Genomic DNA, 21,113 nt, shown 5'->3' with positions numbered 1-21,113 from the left:
AGACATTATTTGAATAGTTGAAGGCCCGAACTGTGGCAGTGACACTCTAATGACCAGATTCCTCCAGCAGTCCTTGAGTACCACAAGGAAATCACCTGGAGAAAAAACGTATCACAGAAGTTTTGATCAAATGGCACCCTCTTTTTACAAATAGTGGGACTATCGATCAAATGACCTCTTCCTTTTTTATTTCCTTTCAGCAGTTTAATGGGTTATGTTCTTTCAGACTCTCCCACGAAGGACTCTTTCATCTGCTGGAGAGCATCGAAGGACGACTCCATGGTGAACAGACAAATGTCTACTGGGACTCTTCGACTGATGGGATAAAACTCAATAAAATTATCAGGTGCACCCTTTCTATATTTCTTTAAAACTTTTTTAGCTTCTCTCCCCTGTCTAAATACAGTATGTTTTTTTTTTTTAATGATCATCGAGCAGTTTCTGCAGATCCGGAGCAAAACGTATTATCCTGCCGCCAAGGGCTCTCACTTTAGATGAAGTGTCATCACTCGGCACTGACAAAATGCACACACGTCTTCATTTCTGAGGGGTTTTCAAACACACTGGATTGTTATAGTAACCACCCTTTACTGTTGAATTATTGGTCTCGGCAATTGGGAGTCGGGGAGATGGAGGATGGAGTGGCCGTGTTTCATTAGACTGGGCTTATTTTTCATAAGCCTTTTATATTTCATAGCATGATTAATTTACCATAATTGGAGCTCTCGTTACAAAGTATTTATGGATAAATGTCTGGCAAAGGGAAACTTTCTAACTCTTTCTAAGCCCAATTATATACTTATCCCCATCTGGGCAAACATGAAAGTTGCAAATGATGCCAACACTACCTCCAGTAGGACAGAGAGCAGCCATCTCCTGCCATGGCCCTTGGTATAATGTTTACTCTTGCTGTGATTGTGCGCGTGTATTGATGTGTTTGATTATACTTGTGTGTGTGTGTGTGTGTGTGTGTGTGTGTACTGTTAGCAGCTGCTGGCTGTACTCCATATACTTCTGACCTGCGGGCTGAGCCCAGGGCTCCATGGCGATAGCTGACTGCTCTCTATATATTGGGCAGCCTTTGTAACAGCGGAGCGGGCTTGAATGACGAGGACCTTGAAGCATGTGGAGCAGTCGTCCTTCATGAGCTTCAGAGGTTGTCATGGAGCACAGCAAAGGGCTGCCTGCTACCACAGGACCTAGTTAGTGCTCACCAGTCCAGCACCGAGCCTAAGGAAATAAGGTAAGGCTCCTGGTTTTCTGTGAAGTCACCACCAAAGATGAGGCTTTTGATGAAAAGAATCTTAGTGGTATGTTAAGGGTTAATTGTTTGTGTGAAGTTTTTTTTTTTTTTTTTTAATCATAATTATATCATACCATATTTATCATATTTTTAGAGATGTAATGATGCATGATGTAATGCATATTTTGGGGAAAAAAATGTGTTCTGAGATGCTGAAGTTGATCTTGTGTCACAGCTTTAGTGCTCTTTAGTATTGTGTTGCCTACTATCATCTTTTGACATCAGCGCTCTGTGTGTGTGTGTGTGTGTGTGTGTGTGTGTGTGTGTGTAGACGGAGACATTTCCAACTCCTGCTGCTCCTATAATAAATATGTGCCATAATGGAGTAATTCAGAGCAGAAATATCAGTGCTCTAAAAGTGACAGAGTTCAATAGACCTCTTTCTTCTTTTCATATAGAAAGTGAACAGACTTAAAGGTGAATTCCACTTTTCAGACAAAGAGTGGATACCTGCCTGTGCATTTTTTTTTTTTTTGATAGTTTGACCAGACGGGGAGGGGGGGGCACACACTTAGAACAGTAGCTGAGATTGTGCATGCTGCCATTCGATACAGTCTCTTTTGTCCACAAATGTAAAGGTCATCATTGGTGTCACCTTTGGCGGCAACACTGCACGGGTGAATGTCATGAGCAAATTAAAATGCCCTATCTGTGACTTCCAGTCCTTTTGATAATGAGTAGTTATACTCTGAACCAAATCCATGCTCTGCTTCACTACTCTATTGATTTCACTGAGACCTTTCCCGCTAACATATACTCAATCCAAAGAAACACATCTAGCGGTGTCATTTAGACCCCCTCTTTCCTGTGGAGATGCCTATTGGCTGTTTGACCTTTCATCCAGTTTTCAACCAGGAGTATATTGGCTGCCTGCGTCTGTCCAGTGTTAACTTGAATTCATTTATGATCTAGGTCTACTACAGTAAGTTAAGTTGGTATAGTAAAGCAGCCTTTTGTGGATGCTACATAATAAAAAACATACACGGTGACACAAATGTACTATGTTATTAATTCTTCACATGATGGAGGATTAAAAACTTCTCAGCTACCTCAATTTTCTTGATAATCAAAGAACCTGTCACTCTGTAAGGAATTACAATTACATCTTTTTTTTTTTTTTTATCTCCTACTGTATATCCAATGAAAAAGCCTCTCCTTCTCTCCACCACCCCCACCCTCCACCACCACCCGCCTCCCTGCCACAGCTCCAGCCTCCCCCCTGACGCCGCTCGGCTGTGGGATCGCTGGTTCAAGCACGCCCTTCTGCTCAAGGAGCGGCGCGTCCTCAGCACTGAGCGCCTGGTCCAGCTGTTCACGCCGCTGCTGCTGGAGCGCCATGCCGCCTACAGCCACCAGGTAGCGTCGGCAGCACACACACAGCCTCTGCGCACACACATAAATAGAAGCGCACACGCATGCATGCATGAACACACACTACCAAAAGCATGCAAACATAAAACAGACACACACATGTAGGTCTGCTATGACTAAAGGAGGGGGAAATGGCTTCTTTTTAACACTTTAGTCCAAAAATTACAGTACTGTTTTCTCAAGATGGCTACAGTTGTGTGGTTTTTTTTTGTTGTTTTTTTTTGCATATATTTGAAGAGGGTTGTAGGTGGTACTGAGTGCCTTCTTTGTGTCTGGTGTTTGAAACCCAGCCCCGGCTGCCTCTTCATCAGATTGCTCCACACATTGACCTAGACCAAAGGGAAACCCTGACCCACACGCTAATCGCAAATAACAGCCTCGGCTTGGACTGCTTTCATCCCATGTGGCTTATTCTTCTGAAAAACACTGGCCTTTAATTTGTTATTAGCCAAAAGTATAGCCGCCGCCTGGGCCCACATGAATGAGGGAGCCATTTAGACCTTCTCCACAACGGACAGGAGTCTTTGAAATTTCCCACTCATTGACCTTGTGCAGATCATGCTCAATTAAACCAGGAAGGAAATTACAGTGAATATTCACACTTAGCTCCACTTACGGCTCAAAGATAATGCTAAGAGCAAGGAGACCCACTGTAACTCATTCCCTGTCCACCTTATCCCCATTTGTCTGGCATCCTACTTTGCAAACTATGTATAGCCATATTACAAATTCATTCAGAAACAATACCATTCTATCTAATAGAATGATGGCAAATACCTGCAGGTTTTTGTTTTATTTACTTCTGAGGAATCTTCTTGTGGGGGTTCTTGTGGTGTGGAGATATCGCTGCGATGTCCCTGACGCAAGGGAGAGGCAGAGAGGGAGACTGTAGAGCCTCTTCAAAATATGAACTGACAAAAGGAAGAGAGGTACTGCCATCTCCATCATCGTGTCCAAGTGCGTCAGGAAAAGCCTGAGTGAAAATCTCTCTCTCTCTCACACACACACACTCTCTCTCTACAACAGCTTACTCTCCACACACAAGAGCAAACAGAAATTTCCATTCACGTCTTGCCACACAGCCTGGCCACTCTGACAAATGGGAGCATGCAGCTCGCATGCACACACTCAAAGAGGCCCTTTGAATATTCAAGTGCTAACAGTTGCATTCATTGATATTTAAAATGCAGTGGGTCTGCGAGAGCCCTCAACCCATGGTACATTTGACTAAATCTAAAAAAGAACAAAGATAGATATCGGGGACAAGGATCAAGACAGTTTTTATTGTGCAACGGCATCAAATACCAAGTGGCAAGCTCAGATTGGCATGTGTTTTTGCGTCTCCTCCACTCTCAGAAAATGAAAGCATGTACATTGTCAATCTCCACTGTGACCTGCTGATAACAACTCACAATGTACTTAAAGTTTGTCGTTGTCAAAACCCTCCTGATCATCCCCTTCATATTAGTGCTCATTAAAAGTTGCAAATGGCCATCTGAGGCTGAGAGGCAGTCTTTGATGACAAAAGAGAGATGATGATGGCAGGGTTTGATAGGAGGGAGGGAGAAAGGAGAGAAAGGAAATCGGTGTGTGGCATCTCCCTGCTCCTCATCTCACGGAACAGCTCCTCTTAATTGTGTATCCTCATCTCCCCGGAGATAAAAATGAGCTGGAGAGGGAGGAAGAGAGCAGTTTGTCTCAATCCTCTCAGCCAAGAGGGGAGATATCTGGAACGTGTTGCACATTAACGCCAGGGTGATTGCATTCTTTAGGCGCTTCTCTAATCTCATGGATGAGAGGAGTGGGAGAGAAAAAAAAAAGTGTGATTGAGAGTGAGCGAGGGAGAGCGGGAGCGAAAGTGTGCGAGAGAAATAATCTTTTTTTAGTTAAACGGGAGAGAATTTGAAGTTATTTTCTCTTGGCGTTTCAACGTGCGCCACAGCTGCACCTCTGTGCGAGCAGCCATGGCCAAAGTAAATGACTTGCCTAATCGGTGAGAGTTCAATTTGACGCTTCCTTCACAATATGGGAGCAATTAGAGTGTGGTTTTAATTTGTGCTGCTCACAGGCCAAAGTGCTGCTGAGGACACTTCTGTCCCGGTCCAGTGAGGAGTGCCCCTCAGCAGAGGAGCAGAGTGACTCGTCTTCGTGCGGCCTTCCCTCTCTCCTGGCTGACGGTGGAGATGTGAAGCCTGCCAGGCCAGCACAAGAACAACAGATGCAAGGTCACTGAAGATTATTATTGTTACAAAACATTTAGCTGGCTTATTAGGCAAAGCAACTCAAAGTGCAGTACAGTTGGCACGTAACATTCTTATTAAACTTGAATTATTTCAATTTGAATGCTGGGTTTTGGTTATTGCTTACAAAGTAATGGTTGTATTTTTAAGTATTCAAAAACTTTCCCTTCAGCAAGTATGTGTAAGTTTAGACATTCCTATAAAATGAGAACATAAGGCTACATGTAGTGATAGAAGTGACACATTGACACATCTATTGTCTCGTTGTGGTTACGGTTAGGGTTGTTACAGTTGTCAGTAGATTGCTACAAGCTTCCACAACATTCCAAACTGAGAAAAGTCTGTCACTGCACTGTAATATGGAGAGAGGAAGAATAGGAACAAATACAGACTACTGCCATTTTTTGAGAACCACCTCTGCAGAGAAATAAAACTTCCCTTTTATGAAAGAAATCAATTTCACCATAGACCTTTCTTATGAATCCCTCACAGCCCTAGTCTTCATAGGGCCCTCTATTCAGAGCTAAAGAAAGCCCCCCCCAGTCCTATTTCTATCCCTAGCCTCCCTTCCTCCCTGCCTCTGCTTCTCACTATGGGCTTCCCTTTCTTACAGAACTACAAAGTACTGAAGAGGACAGCCAGGACGAAAGCCCTGTGGAAAGTATTCCTATTAGAGGTAAAAAGGCAGCGCCGGTGCCCCGGCATTCACACTGTCCTTATGTTGTGGTTTGTTTTCTTCCCACTGCAGTGAATAATGGGCTCTTTTACGCAATGGCTGAGGCAGGATGATCAAGGTGAATCCAGGGTCAAAGTCCCACCTGAAGAGCTGTGCTAGTTCTCTCTAATTATCGCCGCGAAAACACTGGCCGCGTTTTAAGCCCGGTCCGAGGCATTCTGGCAAAACTGATAATTCGCTGGCCCGGCATAATGCGGCTGCTTTAATTGTCAGGACGCCAGGGTGCGAAGCGCAAGAGATCTGTCATCGGTTCTCATTATCTTCTAAACAATGCTCTGGCAAGGCCGGACTTGAAAAAGACTAGATGTGAAGGCATCCTGGAAGCGCTTGGTGTGCCCATCCCTCAGCTGAACCTCTGAAATGTAAAGCAATGCTATATTACACTTGGCTATCAGATTTCCTACTGGGCTTTTCATGTGTGTGCATCCCCAAGGTGCACAGCCAGCAAAATGAGTCCAGTTTCGCTACACCTAATCAAAAGAGGGGAAAAAGAGCCGTAACCAGTAGAGTTCCATATAAAACATGACTAAAGATTTTGCTAGGGAAGGCTTTTGCTATAGCGAGAGACATCTATCTCACAATCAAATACCATGACCTTGGAACTGATAAAGACATGCATGTCTGCAGACCTAGTGTAGTATGGGCTTTTTTAGACTTCATGTAAAAGCGATGACTTCATAAAGTGCCGTGGGTGGATGGATGCTTGAAATTGCCATGTAAATGTCATAGTTTTCAGAAAATGATTAAACGTGGTATTTTCATTTTGAACCCAAGTTGAAAATGTTAGGACACTTAAGAGTCATACAAGAAGATCAAATTGCTCTGTGCTTTGATTTGCAGTGGTGTGTTGTTGTAACAGCAGCATCATCTTGAGGCAACTGGCCATTTATTATGTACATCTGCTCTGTTGATTTTGCCAGTGCAGTCTGTGTGCTCCTATCAAATATGATACCTACTCTAGTGTGCGGGAAAGTCATTATGAGTGTTTTTAAAACAGAAAATCAATCATTGCCTTCCTGGTAGGGGATGCCGAGATAATGTGAGAGGGTGATTGCCGTCTCATGGAAACTGCAGATGTATACGCTAGGCTTGAATCAACAGCTTAGCTGATCGGGCACAGTGTTTTCACCCACTCCGTTCAGCACTGAGACCAAAAGACTCAGCCACTGAAGCGTGTTGTCTCATCAAACAGAGAAACCTCTGAAAGTTGGAAACCTGGGTTTTAAGCAAATATTTGACAGTGACATTGTGTGTGTGTGTGTCTTTCTGCGTGTTCCTGTGTGTGCGTCCATGTGTGTGTATGTGTGTCCTTGAATAGAGACAAAAGCATATCAGCTGCTTAAACAGTCTGCCATGCAGGAGAGGCTGCAGAGTTCTGGAGAGGAGGAGGAGGAGGAGGAGGAGGAGGAGGAGGAGGAGAACGGTCTGTCAGGTAAGAGAAGAGGTCCCACCACCGCTCCACCCTGCCAGACAAGTAGCTAGCCACTGGAGCCTAACCATTGGTCAACACTGGCCATATGTTCTCACATCCCATAAAGACACTATACAAAGACCACATTTCCCATGTGTGTAGATTCTCTGAACAACAGTCAAAGGCCAGTGCTCTCAGCCTTGCGCCATAGGTTTCCATATTAATATGCATCTTAGGTTAGCTTGTGATTAGATGCCCAAATCAAATGGTTTTATCTGGCCCTGTTTGCTCTTTTAAGGAATAAATGATGGCCATGAAGAGGACCTGGGGAGGGCCAAGCGCTCCTCACATCAAGACCCTTACCCTCGGTAAGAACATTGTTATTATTCAACGGGCCACAGGAAATGGGCCACCAGACACCAAAGTGGTTGATGTACATTTGCATGGCCGCTCTCATAATTCCCTGTTCATTTCCATAAGATCAAGGGGGCGCCACCCATTAACTCGCTCACAAAGACAAAAGGCCCCCAAAGCCCCTCTCCCTCACTATTTACAGGGTTCAACCAGGTTTTAGAAATCAAAAGCAAAACAGCTAACAGCAATGATGGATTGGAGTTCTAATCTCACTGTCTTGAGGCTTGTTGTCAGAGTGCAAACAGATAATGTCAAGAAGAGAATCAGGGACAACTGTTTTGAAAGAAGGGGACTCAAGTGTTGACAAGGACAAATGTCCTTTTATTTTTCACCCTTGAAACACATTTAGACTGCTCAAATCAGAGTCCTAAGTGGGTTGGAAAAGAACATCTAACGATAAATAGCTTGGTGGAGGCCAACGCCATCGAGCTTACATTTGAATATCAACACGACTTCATCAAATCTGCAATTGCACGTCGGGTCCTCAGAGCACCTCTTCACCGCGAGCCCATTTGGGCTTCAGTAATGGCTGGGTAAACGTTATGAGGAAAAATCGTCTCTGATTTCATGTGATTACTGGGCACCACGCTGACACAAGGGCCTGAAGTCTGTATCTCCCTGGACTGGCCAGCAGGCTCTCCCAGTCTGCCTATTAGCCCAGGGAAGGGCCTAATGGGCTGGCTCTATTGTGGTCCTCATAGCTGCTGATGTCTGCCACTGCCAGCCCCAATGACCACCCTCTTTAATAAACATGAGCCAATTTCGGGCCCAGACCCTCTCAGATGGTGCCTGTCTCCCCGTCATTAATGCGCATGGGAAGGCCGCAGTTTATGTGATAAAACAAACCCAGAGAACAAAAAACTAGAAGAAGAAGAAGAAACGGAGAATGACACGAGTGCGAGTGATGAGACACCATTTGTGTACATAAGTAAAATGGGACTAATGGGTAGTTATGCATGCCTGACACTCTAATCTTACTAGGGGTAGGAAGGAAGCTGTGCCAAGAGCTGCTAGTCACCATCAACCCTCTCTTTGGTCTTACAGTGATTTTCCCCCTGTCTTTTTTTCTGCTTCTCCTGGACGCTTACATTTAAGCATTCCACTTACCACAGTCACTTCTTGCGCTTTATTGCTTCCACAAGTGGTCTGGAAGCCCTGCACTTGAGCGGAAGCATAACACTGCAGCATGCTCTCGCCCCGCTTCTCTCCTTTTTCTTTCTGTCTCACTCTCTCTCACTCTCTTGCCCTTTCTCCATCTCTTCGCCCCTCTTCCTCTCTCTCTGACTGATCCTCTCTTCCTGTATTTTCCTCTCCCCCTCTCCATCCTACTTGTTAATTATTTGCTTTATTTTGTCAGTGAGCTGATGAGTGACATCAAAAGGAGGATGGAGCTGGACTCAAAATACAAAAATGGCTTCCTCTCTGTTGTCTTAGACAATAATTATGATTTGCCAGTTAAGCCTAGACTACAGCCGAGGGATTGTAGTTTAAAGCAGAGGCTTTGGTGCAAAAAATGCATTTATAGCCCTTTGTGTGGCTCCTCATTATGTGTGGGCCTGATTCATTAAGTAATTGGTTTGCAGTTGTTTACATGAGTATTAAGGCCCTCTATTCAGGGGCCTTTGAGAGATACATTGTGCAAATGTTGCATGTTATGAATGCAGAATGAGAGGCGGGGGGCCAGTCCTATTGGCCAAACACTGCACTCGGCTGAAAAGCGAGAGAAAAGCACTGGGTGCTACTTTGCATAGCAATGACTAGGGCCTTAATAAGCTTTACAGATTAAATACATGCAGTCTATACAAGATGCAAAGAGATACTCTTAACACATTTATATGTGCTCATTTCACTATTATGGCGTTGGAGAGAATTGAGGTCTTTCATATTCTTTTTTCTCTCTCTCTCTCTCTTACTTGCTCTCTCCCACACAGCGTTTTTCAGTCAGATACTTTCATAGAATGTGCCGTTTATTGTATTATAACTCGCGGGGAAGCGACTGATCTGCAACATTTATTAAGGATTTGTCCATTAGAAATCTTTTGCTGTCTTTGTGAGTGGCAAAGCAAAATCACTTTGTGGTTGAGTGGGGATGAAAGGAATAATGCACGAAGGAGTGAGTCTTAATAAGCAGCTGCACTCCATGTAAAGACCACTTGTTCCCCTTTGTACGCGAGTGCATGCCACTGCTTCCTCTCGTGCAAAGAATCATTGTGCTCCTTTCTACTGTAGGCATTTCAGATGCCACTCCTTTCTTGTTTTATTTTGTTTTTTTATACCTCTTATTTTGCTCCTGTTTTTGATCTTGACAAAATGCTTGAACACATGTGCACAGACAAACACACAAAACAGAACCCTCCAGTCATCAGCCGGTGTGATGATTGTTGTGCCTAGTCCCTGCTTGACAAAACCTTGACTCAACAATTAGTGGTTTACAGCTCTGCCTTGGACAACAGGATGTGCTCAGGCATTCGCCCTCAAATCACTCAAAGTGTCATAATCAGAAGCTCTCTCTCTCTCTCTCTCTCTCTCTCTCTCTCTCTCTCTCCCTCTCTCTCTCTTTCTCTCTCTCTCTCTCTTTCTCTCTCTGTCTCGGAGGAGGCGATGTGTGTGGCATCTCTGACAGCTCACTGGGAGGAGGGATGGAGGGGTGAGGGGGACATGAGCTGGGAGAAAGGAAGGGAGGGAAGGGGACGCAGAGAGAGAGCGCGGGAGGTAGAGGGAGACAGAGAGACAGTAACAGACAAAGAGGCTGTGAAAGAGGGAGTGTTACTGGTCCAAAATGCAGCAGTGAGTGTAGGGAAGCACATGTAAACATGGCAAACAGGCAATCTAATAATTAGTAGAGTAGGAGACAAAGCCACAGTTTTTGTATGGTCAGGGGTACAGGAACATTACATATGTCCTCCTGCACATGGTTGTTTTGGTCTGAAGAATATATCCTGTCCAAAACAAACCTGCCACATATATTTTTTGTATCTTTTTTTCCCTTATATTTTTAAAAATGGCATCTGATAATCTCCAATTCAGACTACAGAAGGAGATTAAAACTAGGCTAAACCAGAGTAAACAAAAGATTGACTCTACAGATGAAGACAGCATTTAGAGGCTCCAGCCAGAGGAGGTCACTGTCCTGCACTGGCTATCTCATTTTCACTTCAGCTGTCTACATCAAAATAAATCACGAGAGATCTTTAATTGCCCTATAATAAAAATCAAATTTTTTGTCTTATTATTAAATGCAACTTTTTTCTTAACAGGTCTAAAAAATCATCAGACAAAACCATGAAAAAATTCCACTTTCCCCAAAATAATTGTATTTTTTTATAATGTATTGTTTGTGTTATGTATATGCATATATGTGTGTGTGATTTTCACGAGCCAGCAAATGTTAGGTTATCCTAGTGTAGATTATGTTAGTCAAATAGTGCGGCATTAGGTGAATGATCCATCCTGCAGCCATCCTCTGCACTGGCTGTCTCCACTAGACTGCCACCAGTCAGGAGGAGAGTGCCTGTGTTGAAATCATTGGCAAAATGCCTCTCTCTCTAAGCTGCAGTACTCAGTCATTGCCAGCAGAGAGCACTCACACGTTAGAGAGTGCCCACTCACAGTGCACTCACAGTTGCCTCTCACTGTTGGCCCCCACTGAGGGCTACATCCTGGTACCATTCAGGCCTGTTAGAGAACATCTAAACGGAGCCTAAACAATGTTTCTGTGGGGTCATAGCTGGGATGGGAGTAGGAGTTGATGGGAATGATGAGGTGATGGGTCTCCCTTTACCTTTAGCCAAGCGCTGCTGCGCAAGAGTGCTATTGTGCTATTAGCATTCGTGTGTGGGTGGCAGGAGCTTAAAAAAGCCAGGGTAAATAAAAGCAGTTCTATGCCTATCAGTTTGCACAAGCCAATATTTAATGCTGGGTAAGCATTATTTCCACAGACAGAATTCTCAGTCTCTAAAATGTGACTAATGATAAGCAAAATGCATGGTCCTATAAGATCAGATAGAAAGGTAGTCTTCCATGCACTTGTTAAGAATTGCAGTTTGAGTGTGTTATGTTGTTTGAACATGTTTTTGGCAGTGTATGTACTATTAGATATTTTTTCTTATGAAATAGACAGAGACATAGAAATAGAGCAAAACACAGAAATAGAGTAAAACCAGCTGTAAGATCAGCCTTGTATGATGTTTTTATGCATAGAGTTCTGCTCTCTTTTGACTGTGGGATGAGAAGAAATTGCTATTGGTATCAACTCAACATTTCTTCATTGATTTCAGTTAATACAGTTAACTGAGTACAGTTGCCCACATTCAAATTTATGAGGGTAGTAGTAGTTGTTGTTGTTGTTTATTTATTCCATTATTATTGCTGCTGAGACACCACAAGTGATACAACAAAGCACAATCAGGACACTGCTCACATGGGCAAACAAAACAACAAGCCAATTCTCCACTACTCCCGACCTTCCTAGTCTGTTGTTCTGTGCATGCAGTTTGCCTGAGATGTGTAATCAGTCACGTTACCTTGTGTGGCTCATTCAGTCTCATTTGGTCTGAAACTCCATCATTTTACCTGCTGTAAGACTTCCTCATCAATAGATAATGCATATAATCTATCACTGCAATCTAAGCCATGTCCCTTTTATTGCAAAAAACACTTTATTTCCTTTTAGTTATTTTCAGTTAGTCACATACTCACAACAGAGTCACACTTAAATGCCATTTGAATCAATGCACACACTGCGAAAACAGTATGGTTTACATTGGAATTGATAACCATAAGTGATCGTCATTCATATTATTAATTTTATTTGTTTTTGCACATTGTATATCAGCTAAATACTGCACACTTAGACACCATTCTTGGATTTTTACAACCTGTGATGTAAGCATTACGTAACCTTTGAATGTATATATATAAATTTCATGGGCTTTGCCTCAAGTCATAACAGCAAAGCAATATAATGTGAATGGCGTATGGACAATTTAAGGTCGAAGTGCAATTAAGGAAATACACTAATACGAGGAAAAATATCAGTATTTCCCATCAAGCTCTGACTGTGTAATATGTATAAAACGTGTACAATTTTACAGGCAACTGTTTAAACATAAGATAAACAACAATATGACACAATTGCAAAGACCAGAGAGAGAGAATGAGAGAGACATTGTAAAAGGGGGCATTACAATAGCTGTAATTTGCATCATTTTACACATTACATTCACCTCTGTCTACCAGAGCCTGCAAAACAGTGGCCAGCCCAGTCTTACATATTCAGATCATTGCCTCAATTAAGGCAAACTCACCAGAAGATGAACTGGCATAAATGTTTATGGAAACGGAATATTAGATCGGTGGGGTCAGATCCAGACTGGGCTCTCTATGGTAATAGCCCTGTCTTGAAATCAGTCCCGTCCCTAGCTGAAGTGGAACAGCTGATAGACCATTCCCATCCCGGGGGGAAGTTCGAGAAAAGAAAAGCCCAATTTACTCCCTGCAACAGCTATTACTGTGGCAGAGGAGAGGAAGTAATCGTATGGATTATTTCTGTATTTTTGCAGGGCCTGTTAGAGATATGTTGCCTAACAGTTGTGAATGGATGCACTAGTCCCCATGGTTTAGTTGTGCTTCAGCCACTTCTGTACTTTATCTGTTATTCATTTTAAAAAGCTGACTGTAGATAGGAGGCAGAAATATTTTCTAGTGTAGATATGCAGATATCCTTCTCCTTGCTACTTCACCCCTAGCCTGCCCCCAAAGCTGTCATTCCACAGTACTATGACTTTTGCACAGTAGCTTTGAGAGACAAAACCTATTCTTCTCATTTCTTAGCTTACCAAAGATTTTTATTTTGAAGCTCACCATGCTACCAAGGATCACTGTGTAAAAAAAATAATGCTAAAGATTAAGCGTATATTGAAGTAGATAACTTGAATGTATCTCTGCAAATTAGTACTTAGCCATGTAACTATTATTCATCTACATAATTTTATATATTTCTTTAGTATGCCCAATACTTAAATATTGTACAAAGTGAAGACTTTTGAGTTGCAGGCCAAAAGTTAACAAAAATAGTGCCTACCATAAGTTTGGACTCAAAACAGCCCAGATGGAAAAATAACAAAAAATATTTCCTATATCCACTACCTACTATTTAGCAACAGGTGTGTAGATATGAATATACATATAATAAAAACACATGTTGTTAAAGGTAGGATGAATTGCCTTGTCTTTGAAATGTGATGTCTCATAAAGACCATATACAGAATGGCAAACAAAATCCTGTATTTCAACAGAACACAACACCCTCCTATGCAGTGCCCTTTCAACTGCAAGCAGACAGGCTGGTTATTTGTGATTGTGTACTTGCCTCCTCGTCCCCTTATTTCCATTTTTCTGCCGTTGCTTTTCTTAGACTGCCTCCGTTTTGATTTACCAGCTTTTTAAATGCCAAAGGTCCTTAGAAGTTCAGTATACTGTCTGAACAGATGCAAGGATCATCCATATATCCTGTAGGATGTCCTATTGCCGTGTGAATTTAAGGTTACCCTGTAATGATTATCCTGGCTATATGGCATAATGCTTATATCACAAAGCAATCTGCTCACAGTTAAGAATGGGAGTTGCATCCTTTCATTCTGTCTTGAGTGGTGCAAAAGCAGCAATATATAGTTTGGAAGATAGCAATTGGAACGTAGCCAGGGTAATTTGGTCCTTATACTCAGTATACAGTCACATGTGCCAAGACTTGGCCGAGAGAGAGAGAGATGAGGGTGATTGAGAGGATGACAATCAAAGAGGTCATGGGTTTGAATTGATGCAGATGGAGGAACACAACACATGATTGTTTATACTGGAGCTCATCTGCTTAAAACTCAGCATCTTCCCCCCCCCTCCCCATTTCAAGAAAAGCGTCAACACAGCTCCGATATATAAAGTCCAAACAACTGAGCCATATGGATATGTATGCTAACCTGGGAGATGATGAGGATATATTGTGGGGCTTTGAATAGGCCCTGTGATGATGTAAATTAAAGAGGAGGCCTTTAAAAGTGGAACGGGGGGCCTTATTGCATATGCATTGAGGTAGATCAAAGCCTTTTCGGGGGTCACACATTTACATAGCGATATCACCAAAGCTATGGGAACCTGGCAACCCTGTCTTTGGACCACTTCTGAATAAAGAGGGCCTTGTGGAAGTCCTTCAGCACGATTAGAACAGGAGTCAAGGAAGTTCCCTTTGCTGCTCTGTCTGAGCTTAGCCAGAAAATCTCCCTCTCCGCAGTGAAATAGGTGTCCTCACAACGCGTTTGTCACAAACACATTTTGGTTATAACAGTCATAATAAGATGTGTAGCATTTGTGCTTGGTAGACTGGTAGTACATGTTTCTGTTATGGTTTTATATCTGTCTGTTCTCTCAGCTGTGCTCCCCATTTCACTGACCTGCATTTACTCCGCTTGCAGTAGTTATGTTTGTTTACATTAGATAAAATGGTTCTGTTAAATGATTTCTAAATTCATGTTTTATTTTACATACAGTCTATGTTTTATGCCTGAGATGAAAATCATTTTCCACCTTTTAGCTATAAGTTGCTAGAAATATTGCTTCTTTATCAAAGACAGCCTAAGGTAATAACTTAAATATGCTTCTAACGGTTTTTATGTTTCTAGGAAAGAGAAGACAAACTCAAAGCCTCGTTCTGCTGTACAGTCAAAAGGTGAGTCTAGAGAAGGTAATTTCAATTGCTTGTAAAGACAATGTGTCAGAAAAGGTTACTTACATCGAACAGATTACCATAATGAGGTTCATGTGGAAATATTTATAAAATCATTGTAAATTTAAGCTTCAATATGAGCCATTTGATTATATTCCTGTGTAACTACAGCTATGCTTTTTGAGGTTAAGTGTAAATTAAAAATGGCCTTGAAGCCAAATCCAGGTTCCTAAATGCTTAAATAGATTTATGGTGCCAGCAAGCTCTATCTAATCTTCTAATACATTACTAAAATAATCTAAATTTGGGGAACCTGCTGTGGTTCTGTCATTAATATTTCTAAATGAACCATGAGCAACAGCCTTAGGAAACTAAGGGTTACTGATAAATTGCGCTGAACTTCACCCTGAAAGAGCTTTGTCAGTTATAATGGTGTACAGCCAGGCGAAGAGACACATTGATTTAACACAGATCAGACTGTACAACAGGTAGGGTGTTGAGACTTTCATTGTGCAATCAAGGCCAAGATGATGTTTCGCTTCAGTGCTTTTAACCCTTGGAATACTTGTAACGAGAGTCAAGGCACACTGACTGGATAAACAATAAAAAATATGGAGATCTGCACTTTTTTTTTTTAAACATGGAAAGGAAATAAGTCTGCAAAGTACTTCTTGCATTTTAGCATACATTGAGTAGATACTAAGGTAGATTAAAAAAAATATTTTTAAAATAACAACCCCTTTGTTTTTTTCTGCACTCTTTATATAGCTTTCTGGGGGGAATCAGATGACAGCGACTCAGAGATTGAAGCAGCCTTGCGTCCTCAACCTTTCAACACAAACAATGACGACTTTGATGACTTCTATGACTGACATTACCCGGGAGATATTGCTTTAATATGGCGCATTATATCACAGCAAAGTTTCAGACAGTTTGGCTCACGGTAATTTACCCCTTGACCATTATTTTAGTAAATGCTGGGTCTACATTGTAAATCATATGCACACTGTATCGTAAAAACAAATAATAAAGTTGATAGCTCTCACGCTGGGTAAAGTATGTGAAGAGTTGTCCAACGCTCTGATGTTAACCCTGCTTCAGTCTCTTTATCTGAACAACTCTTGCAGCTCATAATAACAGCTCGAAATAGATTAAACAGATCTTTTAAAGCGATTTGTTTGCACTAGGCTGGAAATCATGCATTTTGAATGCCGCAAGCATCTCCAAGTGCTCTACCTCCAGCATGCTCGAGTGTAGTGATGTGAGTCACCTGTGAAACGACAAAGCACAATGGCCACTCTGGATGCTGCTGCGCGACCTGTGAACCCGCTGAAGAGGCCCATCTCCCAGGACACGAAGTGTTGCTGTGTTAACAAACTCTGAATATTTAGAACCTCCAGCAAATGCTCAGCATGGATTTTTTTTAACTGCTTTTTTAAAAATCGTGTTCCTGCTAGATATGCAGACATGAAGCTGCTGAGAAAGAGGAAAAGGACATAGAAGACATATATAAAATAGAGTGAAAGTGCTTTGGAGTCAAGGGTAGTGGCGTTGTTGCTGTAACTACATGATGGAGCCTATTGCAAATTAGCCTTTTTTTTTTAACCACATTGTACATTCTGTATCTATTAATAACGCAAACCTACTGTGTGGGAGGCTACATTCTAAAGTTTACATTTATAGTTCATTATGCCTGTAGCATAAATTTCCAAAGCTGTGCCATGCTGTTATGTGGTAAAAGCCCCTGGCATTCAGTGTCAGTAGGATTCCATTAGTCAGCTTTAGGTGACTTTACATGCCTGAACCTTTTAAAGTAGGACTCCACACTCATTACCAGTAATGGCTTCAGCCAGCCCTGACCCACCACGGAAAAGGGACTGTGGCAGAATAATTTGGAGTTTGCTAAAAGGCTCCCTAACATAATGTCCATGTTAAGGAGCATGTCAACAGATACTTGTGTGCGACAGATAGCTCATGGTGGAAGTGGAGTTATATCGTACTAATGTGTAACAACACAATAACATTTTTAGAAGAACTTTTCTGATTCCACACCAGAGAGATAATGATGATATTCAATCCATTCTCTTCTTTTTTTTTTTTTTTTTACAGCGTGTTATTGTCAGACTGGCATGTGAGGAGATGCAAGGTTTTATCTTGTAGTTAAGGGGTGGTGTCATCCACATAGTGACGGACTCAATTACAGTATCAGCTCTGTGACTACTGGATCTATGGATCAGTTTCAGCTTGACATTAGACAAAGCACTGCATTTACAGCAGCACTGTGTAGTTTGTGAAGGAAATCCACTCAAAAAAAATCTGTTGACTGCATAAATAATGGGTCTCCAGACGTAGATTGTGTCCCTAGAATACTGTCAGAGACTAAAAAAAACAAACATTTAGTAGTGAGAGTGCTACAAGATTATTTTTGATTGCAATACAAAGAAGCATCTTCTATGCTTAGAAATAACTTGATGATCTCAAATCCAAATTAGTTTTAATTAATTACTTAATTACTTATTACTATTTCAGTTTTAAACAATGTGTCAATCTCTGGGCCTAAAGCTTTAAAATGCTATGCCCCACCTTTGGATGATTCAGTCCGTATTAGTCAACAGTCTCTGTAATGTCACACTGATGAGCGGCTCTATCAAAAGTTATTTGCAAAAGATGGAAAACGTTCTTGTGACATAAGCAAGGAGAATTTTCTTGGGATCAGGGTATATATTCAGAACTGATAACATAACCAATATATAACTTGATTGTAAAAGTTCACATAATCAGTGTCCAGTCTCACATTCATCGACAGAGGAACAGTTCTGTGTTGTTCAGTGGTATGGCTTGAGAAATTTGAGTCTCTTTCTTTGGTTTCTTGTTTTGGGTTCAGTCCGGTTCCTAAATTTTGACTGAACTTTCCAAGACCCACAACTTGAATGGTAGTCCTAGGCCATGAGAATGTGAAAGTGAGCAGTTTTCCCATTTAACAGATCTAATATTTATTGTATCACTCAGCTTGGAGCTGCTGTATTAACAATGCATGTGGACACTGTAGTGGTGCCAAGGTTTCGTTTTTGAAGATAAGGATACATAAAGTGTGAAGAGAGTCCACAAAGTCAGTGTCTCATTCATTCCCCATTAACACACAAAAGTCATCCAAGTGCTTTCAAGGTACAGCTAACTCCTCCTAATGCAGTGTTACCAGGCTCTATTTACGTATGCCTGCATTACAAACATATTCTTGTTGTTTTACAGTCTAATGACAGTAGAGAGGGACAACTATATGGAAGTTGACAAAGCTAACATAACAGACTAACAATGTGTAAGTAGGGGACAAGTGTGTACCAAGTGTTACCAAGATATCCAATAATCACAAAGCTAGACTCAGTTGTCCATGAATACAGTAATAACATGTCAGCAACATTTTAGTATTTTATTTATTCCCACTGGCACAAAGCACAAGCAAAGTGTGGGGAGAAGATTGCAGGCACGTGTCCCTTTGGGATGACAGTAAAAAGAGCTGAATTGTTGCCACAGGGAAGCCCAAAAAGAACATCTGCAAGAAGCGATGAGTTACAAAATGTTTCTCTCTCCCTTTCCTGTAAAAGCATTTCTTACTGTGTCGAAAATGGAGACGTTTGGTCAAATCTACTGGATAATAGCAGCTGGATGGGCTTGAACAAGAAACCATTACTTCACCATTGGCTTGAAAACTGGATCAATAATAAATTTGAGCGGTATGTTTGCCTCATTGATTTTTCATTGTTGAAGTAATATGTGTAGCTATGTAACGTTAATGTACTGAAGAAGAAAGCTCTCGGAGTGACAATTCATTTAGCCTTCAACAGCAGTTAAAGAACGCACTCCAGCAGACTGTAGGCATAACAATAACATACCCACGACAACCGCAGTGTCCATTGGTAACAATTTGTGTGGATATATCATGTTATGCTGACTGTCATTAGTTCTTTCTTATGTTCCCATAGTGCCCCACATCCAGGTCAAGGCCTGTCACTCTGCAATTTTGTTAAGTTTACAGCTAAAGTATCTTTAGAATTAAATCTTCAGCATAGCTAGCATGAAGTAGGCTGGGGTTGACACCTGAAGGTATGTTGGGTGGTATAGTAGGCCGCATGCTAGAGATGCCAGTCACAGTAAAACCATGCACATCCCAAACCTCAGAGGTGCCAGACAGAGAGGAAATGGGAGTGAAAGAGTAGTGGTTCAGCACAGTTGGTGCCCAGGTGCCCAGCTCACTTCATCACTTAAACTGGTGAAATGGCTGCTGAACACTGGTACAAAATGGTGAGTGAAGAAAGAAGAAGCCCTTGCTCTTTAATTTTGAGAGACTGACACCAAAACCTGATGTTTATCATTGATTTTTTTTTTTAGATAGCTGAAAAAAATTCTGCCATCAAACTCATCAACCCATTGTGGCTGAACTGGAAACATCTCCATGTGACATCACATCATCTGCATTTGTCCAGTTATCCTTGGAAATAAGAAAAACACATTCAAACAACAAAATAGGCCCAGAAATCCAGGGTGCAACACCAGTAGCACTTTAACAGTGTTAAGGGATACATTTGGCCTTATACATATATGGACCAACATATAATTTGTCGTACATACCTGTAGTACTTGGACTTGCACAGAATATTGGCTCCAGAGTCAGCTGTCGGTTGAAACAATGAGCTCTTGCTGCTAACAAGCAGTCCAGACCGGGTTTGTCAAAATGTCTCCAAAAATGCCATGTGTAGGCTCCACAGGGGAGTTGAAAGAAAACGGAAAAGTTACAAAGTATAAAAATAAATTTATTTTTTTAAAGAGTTTTTTAGTTTTGCGGATGGTCAGGTCAGACTGTAAACAACTGCACATGGAGCCGAGTAGAGTTTTGTAGAAGACTATAAGACACCAAACTTCAAACCAAAAATGTCAGCTCCGTACAGTCACGTCTACAGTATCAATGAGCTCTAAAATAAGAAATAGCTTTGCCTGCCACAAGCGTCTAACCAGAGGCACGACACCAACGTGCTCACAACCAGTGACAGCCAGGGAAACCTGCCCTGCTACGACTGAAATGTCTGACAAACTGCAGAATTCACCATTGTCTGTAATCTTGAGTTAATTAAATTTTGATTTCACAATGAAGTTGAATAGCTCTTTGAGTCACTCGTTCACTACGGCACTGTTGAGCTTGCTTTCTTTGTTGCCAGTCTTCACGTCTTCACTAGAAGGTTAGTGTTTGGAATGTAATGCCCAGTTTGCCCATGCGACACCAAATATTTTTGCTTATTATTTTTGGGAACTGCTGCCTGCCTTGAACTCAAAGAGCCTTTCATGCCCCGCACAAGTGTTAAGGCACAGTGGGTCTGGGAAATACTGTATACATTTATCATTTTTGGTCTTGATTTTTGTTTTTGATGTAATGAAATCAAACAGCATCTCTCCTGGTAATTGCCCTTAACATTGGAACCTTGGACATCAATTAGTATACAAATAATAGATACTTGCTACAGTTTGGCTTCATGGATAAAGACAGAATACAGAATATTACAGAATACAGAAAATAACACAAATGTGCTATCGTGTTTGGCTTTAGAAAGTAAACTGGCAAACAATGCTACTTGTTTCTTCATGTTTGCATTATGTCAGCTTTCCAGAGAGCCTCTCCCTTTCAAAGTGGTATGGTAGCTGAGTTTAAATCCATTCATATCCAATCCCTAACAATTCAGCCATTTTTTTTTGTTTCACCGTTGGCTGCCAGGAGTGTCTGGGAGGTTTAGAGGAGGGTCTTGCTCTCTCACAGTCCAGAATTGACCCGCTTTTTGTTAAAACGTCTTTCAATAGGAAGGGGTAATTTGGACACTATGTCCTGTGATTGGTGTCTTGCAGTTGAGACTCATGCATATGTCTAAACTGGAATT

The 21,113-nt window shown here is 41.6% G+C and overlaps 1 protein-coding gene across 1 annotated transcript; it reads left to right on the top strand.

Annotated features, from left to right (window-relative positions):
- Window positions 1-226: 226 nt before the first annotated feature.
- Window positions 227-16,218, top strand: kiz (kizuna centrosomal protein; the record flags this gene model as incomplete). The annotated part of the gene is made up of 9 exons (XM_071539325.1): window positions 227-346; window positions 1,079-1,243; window positions 2,509-2,659; window positions 4,743-4,899; window positions 5,528-5,590; window positions 6,969-7,082; window positions 7,360-7,429; window positions 15,149-15,195; window positions 15,961-16,218. Coding segments are annotated over 9 exons (991 nt in total), but the record flags the coding sequence as incomplete, so codon positions are not given.
- Window positions 16,219-21,113: the final 4,895 nt, after the last annotated feature.

The sequence above is a fragment of the Centroberyx affinis genome, unplaced genomic scaffold (assembly GCF_046629955.1).
Source record: "Centroberyx affinis isolate AG114_WGS23_722 - 3 ecotype Tasmania unplaced genomic scaffold, CSIRO-AGI_Caff_v1 ptg003432l_1, whole genome shotgun sequence".
NCBI classification, from domain to species: Eukaryota; Metazoa; Chordata; class Actinopteri; order Beryciformes; family Berycidae; genus Centroberyx; species Centroberyx affinis.
This window is presented reverse-complemented; position numbering and strand designations above follow the sequence as displayed.